Source organism: Pavona decussata, unplaced genomic scaffold, assembly GCF_977016875.1.
Source record: "Pavona decussata unplaced genomic scaffold, jaPavDecu1.1 SCAFFOLD_324, whole genome shotgun sequence".
In the NCBI taxonomy this organism is placed as follows: Eukaryota; Metazoa; Cnidaria; class Anthozoa; order Scleractinia; family Agariciidae; genus Pavona; species Pavona decussata.
Genome location: NW_028145713.1, coordinates 1,692,385 through 1,705,731, shown reverse-complemented (window position 1 = coordinate 1,705,731; position 13,347 = coordinate 1,692,385). Strand labels below are relative to the sequence as shown.

General features: G+C 38.1%; 3 protein-coding genes across 3 annotated transcripts in view; 1 reads left to right on the top strand and 2 right to left on the bottom strand.

Moving 5' to 3' along the window:
- The window catches only part of LOC146453745 (uncharacterized), a 40,933-nt gene extending 27,826 nt beyond the window's left edge, over nucleotides 1-13,107 (top strand). The window contains exons 24-27 of the mRNA XM_085096270.1: nucleotides 682-753; nucleotides 7,871-8,075; nucleotides 9,695-9,852; nucleotides 11,115-13,107. Coding sequence (XP_084952396.1) covers nucleotides 682-753; nucleotides 7,871-8,075; nucleotides 9,695-9,852; nucleotides 11,115-11,243 — 564 coding nt within the window. The 3' untranslated portion in view covers nucleotides 11,244-13,107. The remainder of the gene's footprint in view (nucleotides 1-681; nucleotides 754-7,870; nucleotides 8,076-9,694; nucleotides 9,853-11,114) is intronic.
- Nucleotides 2,070-3,723, bottom strand: LOC146453747 (uncharacterized). Its single transcript, XM_085096322.1, has one exon. It carries the CDS (start codon nucleotides 3,693-3,695, stop codon nucleotides 2,799-2,801), a length of 897 nt encoding a protein of 298 aa, XP_084952448.1. The 5' UTR covers nucleotides 3,696-3,723; the 3' UTR covers nucleotides 2,070-2,798.
- LOC146453746 (uncharacterized) lies at nucleotides 4,219-6,300 on the bottom strand. The gene has a single exon (XM_085096325.1). The coding sequence runs from the start codon at nucleotides 5,755-5,757 to the stop codon at nucleotides 4,918-4,920; it is 840 nt and encodes a 279-aa protein (XP_084952451.1). The 5' UTR covers nucleotides 5,758-6,300; the 3' UTR covers nucleotides 4,219-4,917.
- Nucleotides 13,108-13,347: the final 240 nt, after the last annotated feature.

Below are 13,347 nucleotides of genomic sequence, written 5' to 3'. Positions count from 1 at the left end.
GAAAATCGAAAAGACGCTATTCTGTTGATAGCAGCCAAGATATAATGACCAAAATTCGAATTAAAGACTATCGGAATGCAAAGAAACTATCCACGGATATTTTCTCCGGCAGATGACCAAAATAAAAATGGGTTCAAATTTGAAAACGTCGGGCCGACGTTTTCAATTTTCGCTGTCGTAACGCACTAAAAATCGGTTGTACTATATTTTGGTTCAACCTTTCGTCTCAGTAGAATCACTATTAATATTTCTTTAAATTCGCGATTTAGAAATTTTAAATTAACACAGTGTTCAAAGTTCAAATTAAAGTGAATTTTTGCCCAAAATCATGATATCTCCCATGATACTACCCCTTTAAGCCGCGGCCTAAGTTAGACTTTGTTTAAATAACTGGCCCTAAATGCTTGAAAATTATTATATTAAATTCATTGGAATAATTGGAGTAAAAATTTAAATCTATCATCGCTTTTTCTTGAATTTTTCGATTGTTTTTATCTGCACGGGTATTTATGCTCAATCAGTTGTAATGTGTCACCATTTTTTTTTTATCAAATGACAGATAAGACAGGTTGATTGTACACGGTTCTTGTTGTAATTTAGTAATCTTGAGGTCTTAGTCACGTTCTTTATCCATTTTTTCCCTCAATACCGATCTTACAGTAAAGTCTCTTTTTTTTCTAGGTTTCCTTGAACAGAAAAGTAGAGACGATCATTGAATGCTTTTTGGACTCTGCCACCCCTCCCTGGCTGCAGGTAAAGTTGCAGCTTTGTAGTGAATATCTTTTCAATTTGCAGAAAATTTTATAATCAAACATCAGAATTACTTCTTTTCGCAACTGCTTAAGTTGAGTACTAATTGCGAGGATCTTTCTTCTATTTAAGAATTATCCTATCTCCTAAATTTGATAGCCGCCATTGCTTTTCCAAAAATTGTAACTGGCCTTAGTTGCGGCCAGAATGCCATTTTTAAAGGGTGTCTCACAGCAGTTTCCAGCACTTTTCAAGATTTGCACTTTGACTGATCAATACTATCACTCTTTATCAGTTAATACAACAATAATGGTATGAAGCAAATGACAGATCATTAGCCAACAAGTCATGGTCATTTTCTCGACAAAATAAGTTACCATGGCCTGTTAAAACCTGTTAAAATCTCCCGTAATTCAGTTTTTAGGAGTTATGAAAAAAAAAAAAAAAAAAAAAAAAAAAAAAAAAAAAACGAGCTCGATGACCCCCATTTTTGGTTATGGAACTTTGATCAGCATGTTCATATACAACCCCTCCCTACAATTTTTTAACTTTGCAAAAACCTCGGGTGTGCCTCGTGGTTTTAAATGCCAATAAAACACTGCTGCTCGTGTTTTAAACATTACATAATATAACATAATAAACGTGTTATTTTTTACGACCAATCCATAATACCAAGGTTAATAACCAAAAGACATCTTCTTTGTTTATGAATCAGGGTCCCGGGGGGGGGGGGGGGCACTTCCTTATAAGAGGCTAATGGGGATCTGCCGCTGGATGGGGTAGCATTTTCACGACTGGATTGACTAGAATGGGGTTGCATTTTCAATAGAGTTACTAGAATGGGGTCGCACATTTTCGGATTTTTGGAGTAAGAAAATTCTATTAAGTAGGGATTCAAAATGGTCTCCGTTAAAAAGTTCAGAAGTTGTTGTTTCTTAAATGTAACAATCACTTCGCATTACATTCCGTTCTTTCAATTCATTTTAGGATGACCTATTTAAAGGATTGATAAAGTAGATGCATAAATAGAAAGTGACTTAGTTGGAATCGCGAAAATTACGTTTTCCCAAAAGTGACCAAGATGGGGTCTATAACTGGCCACAAAATAGACTATAATGGGGCAGGGGCTCTGAGAGGCCAGCGGCACATACCCAGCAAAACTGAACCCAAGTACCCCCCCCCCCCCCCCCGGGTTTAGGGTGTGTGGTTTTAACTTTATATCCAATTATGTAAATCCATTGTATATTTTTTTTTGGATCGATGAATAAACGGAATGAAGCTTATTATTATTATTATTGTTAGTCACGAAACCTTTGGCGTTAGCCAGCAAAGTGAATTTTTTATTTTCATTTTAAAGGTTGTGTTTTCATAGTAATTTAAGTTTAACAGGGCGAGTTCAACACCGACAGAAATAGCAATTGAATCGAAATTTTATGTTTTTACACTAAGTTAAAATACTTGAACGGGTTGCATGTAAATTATTGCCAAAAGGCATAATCATGAAATGAAAATAATGCATAATAAGTCGAGCTTCGGCGATATTCGCAAGAGCAGCAACAGAATACTGCTGTAACGATGAACAGAAATGAAAACATTTGAAAAACAAGTCAATTAAATCTTGAATCGTTTTTGTTTTTTTACAATGACTTCGAACTAAGAGTTCACAAGCTTAAAGTTGAGCTAATAAAGTGCCGTCGAATTGGTGAATAATATTTTGAGGCGGAAATAAAAAAATACACGGTTGAAACGTTGTTTGACTTCCAGGACAAGAACGAAACGCACAGTAGATCCGAGCGACGATGTTTGACGTTTACAACAAGAGACAGTTATAAAGAAGTGAATTCGAAATAACGAAAGTTATTACTTATATAAGCTAAAAACAAAGGAAAATTATGGGCAAGGTACAGAACTGACAAAGGCGCTAAAGCCTGGTTCGATATACACATTACAACCGATCGCAAAAACTTTCACATTTTGCGATTGACTGTTTTCTGTGAAAGGATAAATAATATGACTAACCGAGAGAGACAACTTTTATCTGCTATAAATTATTTTATCTCGTCGCAACTATGAAATGCATCTGTGGTAATATGACCCAGCGGTTCGTCTTCGGGAATTATCATAAAATCTCCGTACAGCGACATTAAAATTTCCTTCCATTTTCGCGGAGCTGGGAGAGGAAAGCCATCAAAATTCACTTCTGTCAATGGGAAAATTTCGCTCTGTTTTCTAAAAATTGGACCGTAAATAAACCTTCGTAGAAACCAATTTGTGCTACTGTACACCTCGATGAAATTTCCATCGGAGTCATTTTCCACAACAAACAAATCCAATTGCAATCCATCATTATGCTTACAGCCGCTCTCAATGCAGTACTTGTAGCAACTTCGCTTGTCGCGTAGTTTTCCAAACATGCGACTCCAGTATGGAACTTTCCAGTGAATGTCCGTTTCTTCCGTTTGGAAAAAAATATCATCAGGTAGCTCCTTCGCACCGTATTTGATGAACTTCTCATATTCTGCCTGAGGGATACAGATGTCTACATCTGTGTCGAAAGGGACATGACCATTGTGTCTCACGGCGCCTAACAAAGTACCCCTGTACAACCAGTATCTTATGCCATGTTTTTTAGCAATGAGATCAAAGATTCTTAGCATCTTTGTGAGCACAAGTTGAGCTTGTCGAAGCAGGGTTGTTCCTTTGTGGCGAATGTCTGGACAGTTGAATTCTCCGTTCGGTTTTCTCTCGCACGGAGCTAAACTTGTGTAAGGAACTGGATGAAAGATGGCGTGTTGCTCGAGCTGAAGAAGCTTTGATCCTGGAGTTTTCGTCACCCTTAAAAGAAACCAAACCCCCAACGTTAAGCCAACCAATATCAAGACAAACTTACAGCTCTTTGCACGTCGTAGCGTGTTAACGCTCGTTCGCGATCGTCGCCAAAACATATCGGAATGATCATCAAAGACAACGCGGCTTCAGGACTGGAGAGCGTGCGGAATAGTCTGGACCCGACTTCTGACGTCAGGTCAAACTGCTTATCAATCTGTCAAAAGTCATCACATCATGACAGGTGACACATTGAGTCACGCGTCACGCGTTACTTGCAACCTCTTGCTTAGTTACCGGAACCTTGTTGCAAGAATTTAAATTTTTTTGCATGTCGCCAAGACTTAATTTTAAGATTTTGAAAGGCAAAATTTAGATTCAGTGTCAGGTAAAAATAAGCGAATTTTTTTTTTCTTTGTTACCGTATACCTTCAGAGGTGTCTCGCGTCCAAGCGATGTAGCGCGTCCGGTTTAAACTATAGATACCTAAGCCCCTATACCAAATTAAAGCTTATAGAGTTAGCTATCAAACTATGCCAATGATTTTGAAATAAAAGAACTGTCGAAGTTTCATGACCTCTAAATGCGAGCGTCCGAATCACCTTTTGAAAGCTACAAGTGAAAGCGTTTTTCGCAAATTTAATTTCCTCCTTAGTTTCCGGACCCAAAGCGCTAAAAAATCGTGTCTTTGTTTTGCTTTATTTAATTGCAGTGAAAAGTCGCAGAACATTTTCGAAATAAATGTGGAATAATCGTACAAAAATCGCCCTCAGCGAAAAAATATTTCGAAAGAGAAGATTCGCAGACACGTTTTTGTTGTTAATATGTTAATTAAACTAGCTACTGTCTATATTTGAAGGCAAACGAACAAATTCCCTTTGAGTTTTAGCTCTTTAAAGTGTCCCCTTCAGGTGAAAAAATTGATTCGAGTAAACAGCGCTAAAAATTCGACAATTCAATTTATTTCAAAATTCTTGGTTTAGATTGATAGCCAGCTCTATAAGCTTTAGTCTGATATAGGATCATTTAGGGGTTTAGGTATGTGCAGTTGAAACCGGCTCGCTACATTGCTTGGACGCGAGACACCTCTAAAGGTATACGGTAACCTTAAGATAGTTTATTTTTTATGTATTTTAGGCTAAAAAAAAAAACAATTAGGTTCTGATATAGAGCAAAATAATAGAAAAAATTTATTCTTTTAAACGGACGAAAGAAAAAAGTAAAGTATGTGGTCCAACAGTTTGAAAGAAAGGAAGCTTGAGAGCACTCGCCATCAATGTTTTGGCCAAGTTCAATTTTAGAAAACTTTTACCTATACAGGTGTATACTACTTGATTTATATCACTCGATTTCGTCACAACTTTGAAGTGGATCTGTGTTTATGTGCCCAAGGGGGTGGCCTTCGGGAACTCTCATAAAATCTCCGTACATCGACGTCAAAACTTTCCTCCATTCTTGCGGAGCTGGAAGAAGAAAGCCATCGAAATTCACTTTTATCAATGGGAAAATTTCGCTCTGTTTTCTAATAATCGGACCGCAAATAAATCTTCGTAGAAGATTATTGCTACTGTACACCTCGATGAAATTTCCATCGGAGTCATTTTCCACAACAAAAAAATCCAACATCAATCCATCGTTAAACCCACAGCCGCCTTTAATGCAGTGCTTGTAGCAGCTTCGCTTGTCGCGTAGTTTTCCTAGTATTCCGGTACAAAACGGTACTTTCCAGTGAACGTCAGTTTCTTCCGTTTGGAAAAAAATATCATCAGGTAGCTCCTTCGCACCGTATTTGACGAACTTCTCAAAGTCTGCCTTAGGGATACAGATGTCTACATCATTGTCGAAAGGAACATGACCATTGTGTCTCACGGCGCCTAACAAAGTACCCCTGTACAACCAGTATCCTATGCCATGTTTTTTAGCAATGAGATCAAAGATTCTTAGAATCCTTGTGAGCACAAGTTGAGCTTGTCGAAGCAGGGTTGTTCCTTTGCTGCGAATGTCTGGACAGTTGAATTTTCCGTTTAGTTTTGTCTCGCACGGAGCTAAAGTTGTGTATGGAATCGGGTGAAAGTCGGACTTTCGCACAGGCCTTCCAGGGTTTTTCTGCAGCACATAGACCAAAACAAAACACAAAAGAATACAAGCGAGTGTAAAGCCAGTGCGTCTGTGGTTCAACATGTTTGAACGCAGATACAGCGCAATGAATCAGGCACTTCTATCTTAATCTCCCAAAATTTACAAGACGAAAGCCGTGCGACTTTTTTAGTAGGGTCTTGATGAATGTCGACTTATAAACTATAAATTAAAGCTGATTCACAAGCTGACAATATATTTTTTCTTTTTACATAAATTTATCTATCGTGAATTTATACAGCTTGTGTTTAAGAAGTGGATTATTCCCAGCTGAATGAACAGTGCATAACATTTGATTAATTCTCGGGATTAATTGTATGTACTCATCTCTCGAAAAAAAAGGCTATCCGCTTTTTACCTACGTTCTTCTACAAATCAGAAAAGATTGTTTTTTTTTCTTATCGCCATGCGACATTGACAGAATTCTAAAACTAATTCCTGGACATTGATGAAGGAAAAGTTTTCCGGCAAATTTCTGGCGTAATTAATAGCCTAAAAAGGTTCAATTATACTGTATAATTATGTTTATTTATGTTATTTCAGTAACTGTTATGCCGAGGCTTATGGCACCTCTATTTATTATTTTTTTTTTACAATTTTTCCATCGAATTAACAAGCTTTAACCAATTTTCCTTTAGATTTTAAAATGGTCATGGTTAAAAGCTTCCAATTTAACAGATTTGTCGCTCGCGTCAAGGTCTTGCTCGCATACAATATCGTTTTGAACCACGCATGACTTTAATTATAAACCTATTTTAAGTAATGTTTACACAACAGTTCAAAAACAAGAACCATGTTAAGTAGAGGTCGACTAGCAACAGAGTTATTTACATCGAGTTATGACAAAGTGTTTTAAAGTTCCTGTCAAAATCCTGAACTCACGATTTTGCAACGCCAAAATCCTGGCGTTCCAAAATCTTGAATTTAGGATTTTCACTGTACCAAAATGGCAAAATCTTTAATTCAAGATTTTGGCGCTCGAAAATCATAAATTCAGGATAGATTTTGGCGTTCAAATATCTTGAATTCACTATTTTGGCTTTACTCTTACTCTTCGTCATAACTCTATAAATATAACTCTAGAAATAGCCGTCCCCAGTTAAGCGATACGCTATTTAACAAGTGTAACAAGTTCTCAGGCTTGACACGGTTTTTATTGAACCGAGAAAGGGTGAACAAACTCGTTTCCGAAAGGTTACTTCAGTAATCATTTGGTAACAGGTGCAAGCCTTTAGGAGAATCCCCATGTTATCAATTAATTTATAACAGTTCAAATCAGCGTACTATTTTAACGTCGTGATGAGTATATAATCATGATAACTATCGCGCATCGATAATCGTTTCCAGCACAGTTTTTTTTTTCTATATTTAATATAAACGCGAGCTTTATGTTCGTCTTGCGAACAACGAGAACTGTGGAAAATCTCCGCTCGCGGCCGTCCGGCACATTTTTAGCTTTCTATGAGCAAGAAATTAGTAGGCAACCAGATGGATGTTCAGTAGCTTTCTCAGCCAGATAGACTCATTTCTGAGCCAAAAACGTGATTTACAAAAGTTGGTATCTGTGTAGCAAACGTTTCTGTACAAAGGTAGGTTTTGCGGAGTGCTATTCAAGTTGAAGCGAGAGCACAAATAATGAGAATGGGAGGGGAGGGGGGGGGAAGGGACAGAGGAAAGAATCTCATTCTCCCCCTTCCTCTCCTCCCCTCAAATTGTTGTCCTCGCTCCAAGCTATGTGTGGCAAAATTTACGGAAACGCTTGCTAGGAAGGTTGCAAAAACTGTACTATTTGAGAAGTCTTACGATAATCATATCAAGCGATAGCCTCCCACGTAGTCGTTTTTAGGGGACTCGTACTCCCGGCTTCTACGAGTCCCCAAAAAACGACTGCGTCGAAGAATAAACAAGCGAACACTTTTAAAGTTGTTCGACCCTTCAAATTAGCACCCTTAGAAATTTGCGAGAAATTCGAGAAGAACCAAAATTGCAAGCAATTGACATTTTAAAGGAATCTTCATTCCCCCCTTCCCCCCTCCCCCCTAGTATATAGCTGTCACTGAGAATGCAAACCTTAAACTCCTGACCTATCATTCCCGTTTATAATTCCCTTTTGCAGGGTTTATTCAGCCTAATTTAATTTTCGGGTTTTTTTTTATAGATTGACATCGGACCAGAGCTTGCCTCGAGAATAATTCACAAAGCGCAAGTGTTTTCATCAGGGAAAAAGATTCCCAGGGAACAGAAGGAGCCGGGGCTGTTTGACGAGGCCCAGAGTATCCTGTTTAAGGAGTTGCTGCCCTACTGGGCGGGGTTTTGTAAACAGTACACCCAGCCTGAAGATGAAGGCAAGGTCAAATTACCTCGTAAGTATGTTTTGTTCTATTACCTTTGAGGTCGGCACTCATGGGGGTTTTGACTTGGGGTGCGGTACTCGGCAAAGTTTCCTACAGCGAGGCTCCGCGTGATAAGCCTGCAGGACAGTCGTGGGTACTTAAGCACAGACATTTTTGAGCCACGGACGTCAACCAGAAATTGAGTTTTTTTCCTTTTTTGAGCGTTTTCACGCCATCGCATTTGTAACGTCAAGCCACAGTCATCAATAAGAGCTAATGGTAAGGAGCAAAACGACGCCAAAAAAAGTAAACATTCAACTTCCGGTTGCCGTCCGTGGCTCACGAACGTCTGTGCTAAAGCTTCTTGCGTTTTTCAAGCGAGCGGAGGTAAGCGTGAGACATGCTCGCTTGAAAAACGTAAAAAAAAATCACGCCTGTTCTGCAGGCTACCGCCTGACGTATTTCGTCCAATGAGAGTGCACGGACACTAATCAGTGAGTAATAAACCATAACACCGACGCAAAGATGATTAGTATGGGTAATCAAATGGTGACGAGTGAAATTAGGAAATAATTTCACGCGCAAATAGGCTCGGGAAATTATCCGAATTTTGACAAAACGCGCGTGAAATTATTTACTAATTTCACGAGTATTCCATTTGATTACCTTTTAATGTCATCGGTGACAAATTACCCTCACAATCGTGAGGTTTTGACTTAAGTTTTTGAATTTGCCATTTCACATGTGATTTTATAAATTAATACTGAAATTTTGCTCCACAATTAAAGAGAAGATTGTCACCCATGGCATTACCATGGTTACAAACTGATCACTGTTGGCTCTCTGTCTTTCATACTGTCGTATGAACGTTAATGAACCACTTTTCACACTTTCACAGTCCATGCAGCAGTCTTATTAGCTATTGAATATGGCAGGTATAAGAAAATACGATTACAATTCATTAGTTATTTTCGCTTACTCGCAATAGCCTATCTTACAGTTGTGTAGAGTTAGAAACCTGGTCTTTGAGTGGAACCGAGTCCGGAGTTAATATGTAGTTTTGATATGTAAAAAAAAAAATGAAAATAAAAACTAGTTCTGCTTAGAACAATACGATTTCCAGCAGCCTCGCGTCTAGTCAAAGGCCAGGTTACTAAGCGTACAACTGTAAAATGTGCTATTGGTTATTATCAAAAGCTGAATTATTGTATAATGCAATTACAGAGATTTGATTGGCTTAGCTGCCATTGTATATGAGCCATTACACCATACCAGAGAAATAGCTAGCATTAAATTGTCGCCTGCCTGTTCTTGCAAAATCTAGCAATACTTCTTGATTGTTGTAGTAAATCAATTCCATTCGAATATTCACGCTTGTTGGATATGAGATGATAATAGTTAACTCGGCGCTACGCGTCTCGTTGGCTATCTATCCGTCTCATGTCCATCGCGCTCTCGTGGAATAATTGTTAAAAAATGCTCCACGAAATACCAGCTAAATCTTTTAACAACTGAATAGTATTTCGCGCTGTTTGTTATCATTGTTTTGGCAAGTGATATTTAAATTTCGATAGCTTTTCATCCTCACTTTTCAATTTTGTATTTGAGTACACTTTTGTCAATAGAGAATACATGTTTGTCCTCAACAGCCACGAAACAAGAGAAGCTTCTTCAGAAGCGTTACGCGGAATTTCTCAAGTATCCTGCAGTCACCAAGACGATTATACTTCCTCATGTGCTCCCTTCTGCGCATGGTCAGTACAAGAGTGAGATGAGTTTTTCCGTTTCAGACGGAATGAAGTGGAAGGTAAGCAAATTACAGCTGACCCCTGCTACTCACAGTGAAGGTGCAGTAGTGTGCTAGTCAATAGCTTATTCTGCGACTCTTCTTTCGGACAATATTCCCATTGATTTAAATGATGTGCACACGCACTTCAAAGGAACAGAAACTTTCCAATACAGGCTATATCAAAGGCGAAGCGTCAAGACTTCTCAGAACAAAATCTTCAAAAACAACATTTGAAGAAAACATTACTCTATTTAAACAGAGATTGCGCTACAGAGGTTACCTCGATAACCTTATAGATGAAACTCTCTCAGAAGTCAATTTCAGCGAAAGAATGTCGGCACTACAAAACAAGCAAAAAAACATTTTCCCGTTTGTTACGGAATATCGCCGTTCTGTGCCTAACCTCATTCAGATGAGTGAATGGCACTTGATAGAAAATCAGCCTCTGCTATGAGAGATCTATAAAGACCCTTCCCTACTTTTGTACAGAAAAGGGAGATCTTTGAAAGACGTAATCGTAAGAGCAAATTAGTATTGAAGGTCATATTCTTCCTATGTCGACCAATAGGAGCCCTGTTTGGCCTGTCTTCATAATAATAATAATAATAATAATAATAATAATAATAATAATAATAATAATAATAATAATAATGATATTAATAAAAATAATAATAAAAATAATAATTTATTCACTTAATATAGCGCCTTTTAACATTAAAATGATCAAAAGCGCTTTACATGAATTTAAAAATTTTATATAAAAATATAATCACTATAAAAAACTATAAGAAATATCAATAAAAACTAATACTAAAATAAACTATTGACCACCCCCAATTCCATTTTACCAGACAAGCTTTTCCATGTCAGAACTCATCCTTCCCGCCATTTTGAATTTTGTTGAGAAAAAACAACAACCGCTGACCACGAAAATCTACTTTCTCACTTGAGCTTTAATCAAGTTCGAGTTCAGTTAGGTTCGACGTCTGAATGAACTGCCGAACTTAATTATTTGGGTCGACCTTAATAGGTATTAGGTTAGGCTCATGTAAAGTTCGACGTATGAACCGGGCCTTAATGTCTTTTACTTCTCCATTAGGGGTCAAAGGTTTAACCATGCTTCCGTTTACGGAATGAACAGGCCTTTGCAAATTGAATGTTTTGGTGATTTAGAGCCAAATCTTTTCCCTTAACTGAATGTTTTTTTCGACCAGTGATACCAATCGACATTAGCACTCTAAGTGAAGAAATAAAGTTCGATGATTTTTTAATCTCTACAGGAAACCAAGGACCTTGAGACAGCAAGTATTGTGTCCAGCACAGCCGGAAGTGCGCGAGGTAGACCCGCTGAGAATGGGCCCTCGATGGACCTTCCGAATCAACAAACACAAGTAGAAGTCAACACATGACAGTAGGTGCTCAATGCACTTGAAACAGTGTTTTTCCTGTGATGCGCAGTCTCGCTTTGCGCAGACATCAGTTGATGAAGTTGGGGTTCCTGTTATATCCCAAGAGACAGGTGACCTTGTGAAGTTGGGTACCTGTGATGCAGGTCTCGTTTGTGAAAATCAACAAAGACGGGAAGAGTTGAACTGCTGACAATAGGTTTCCTGTGGTGCCTTGAAGCGTCGCTGTGTATTGAAGAGGTGCCTTGCTTGACAACCGACCAAATCCTTCAAAATTTTACCGTATTCACTAACAATGTTAGAAGAACTGAGGGCCTCCAGAGGCGAGGCAAATTGTCATCGATAACTTTTTAGTTGTCGATAACAAAAACTTATCAATGACAAAGCATCTCGTGTGTGAATCAAGTTATCGACTACAAATGGTGAAAAATATTGTCGTCGACAACAAAGTAGTTTTCCTTTGAAAAGGAAAACAAGTATCGTTTTTTTTTTATCAACAACTCACTTTCCACTCACTCCCGTCTGTGAGTAAGTCATTTATTACTAAAGCCTATTTTTGCAGCGGCCGCCATTTTCTGCACGATGTACACATGCGTATTACAAACAAGTTTCGAGGCTCCCTCAAAACAGACTAAAACTTTTCGTGCGTGAAAACGCATTTCCGAACGCAAATAGTTGTCAATTGAAAATATTCGTCGATAACAATTCAAGTGCCTCGTCTATGAAGGCCCTGACCAATACAAATCATTTGTCTTCCGCTTGAAAACCAATCTGACAAAATAACTGATAGAACCTACTCAGTGGCAAGGTTTTTATATCCATCAGACTGTTTTTGAATTTTGGTCGAACTGCGGATTTAAGTTCTCGACTGGCCCATTATAATATTTTGGGCGTGTTATTGTTTTTGCTGTGAGCACCGACGCTATTAATTTCGGGGTCCTCTAGCTAATGATCGTTGGTATTCGTAAATTGTCGGAAGTATGCGTAAACTCTCGTTAGTGTTCGTAGACTCTCGTACGCACTCATGAACTCTCGTAATTTTTTTTAGCTCCTTTTTATAACTGTTCGTGAACTCTCATGAGAAGTTCGGTCTTCATTCGAGGATTTGCCGAATATAGCATTTGTTTCCTATGCGGCAAAATGCAAACACAAGAACTTTTAGATTGTAACTCGAGTAAAAGATTGAGTGCGAATATTGATCTCTCAAACGAAATCTGCGTGAAGTAAATTATCTGTTCTAAGGCCCAGTTCTTCCACAGCCCATTAACACTAATCCACGATTAAAAGTTAACCGAGGTTTTCATCTCGCTCGTTAAAAATGTCTTTAAAGCTAATTTTAAGCTAATGGCAAAGAAAAGTCTAAGTCAAAACTGAAGAGCAAAAGTCTCTTGGAAATAATCTTTGTTGATTAGCAATTGAACACGTTAACCCAGGATTAACTTAATCGGGCCTTGAACAACTGATGATTAGGCCTAGGTATAGCATCATTCTCTTTCGTAGAGTTTTCTTTCACCTCTCCTGAGCAGAAACAGCGTCTGAGATGCCACTGGCCAAAAATCGGACTCTGAATCTGAACTTTAAGCCCCGCATTAATGTTTAGAAGAAGACAACTCCCACACAATGTGTCTAGGGCAAAATGGTGTCGTTTCATCATTTGTGACCCCCTTTAAACCTTCTATTGTGTTATGTTTTAGTAGTTATCATCAACATACGTTTGTTTTAGAAATGTGACGCTTAGCATTCGTTTTGCGCAAAAATATTTATTTTGTACAGTAAATTATTTTTTTACAACAAAATCTCAAGTGTCAAGTATGTCTTAAAAGGCAGCAGAATATTTTAAAACTAATAAAAATACATTATTTTGTTATCTTGCTGTACGTTTTTAGCATTGGGTGTATCAGTGTATACTCTATGCAGCGATCTCTACTTCAATTGAAGTAATCTTCGGGTGTTGTAAAACTTGGCATGTTGCATTAGGCTATACAGTCGAACCTGTATATAACGGCCACCCTCGGGACTTGCAGAACTGGTACAGGATCCCTAAAATACTCACTGGGCGTTGTCTTATGTCAATTTTAATGGCGTATCATACAAAAACACTTCATGC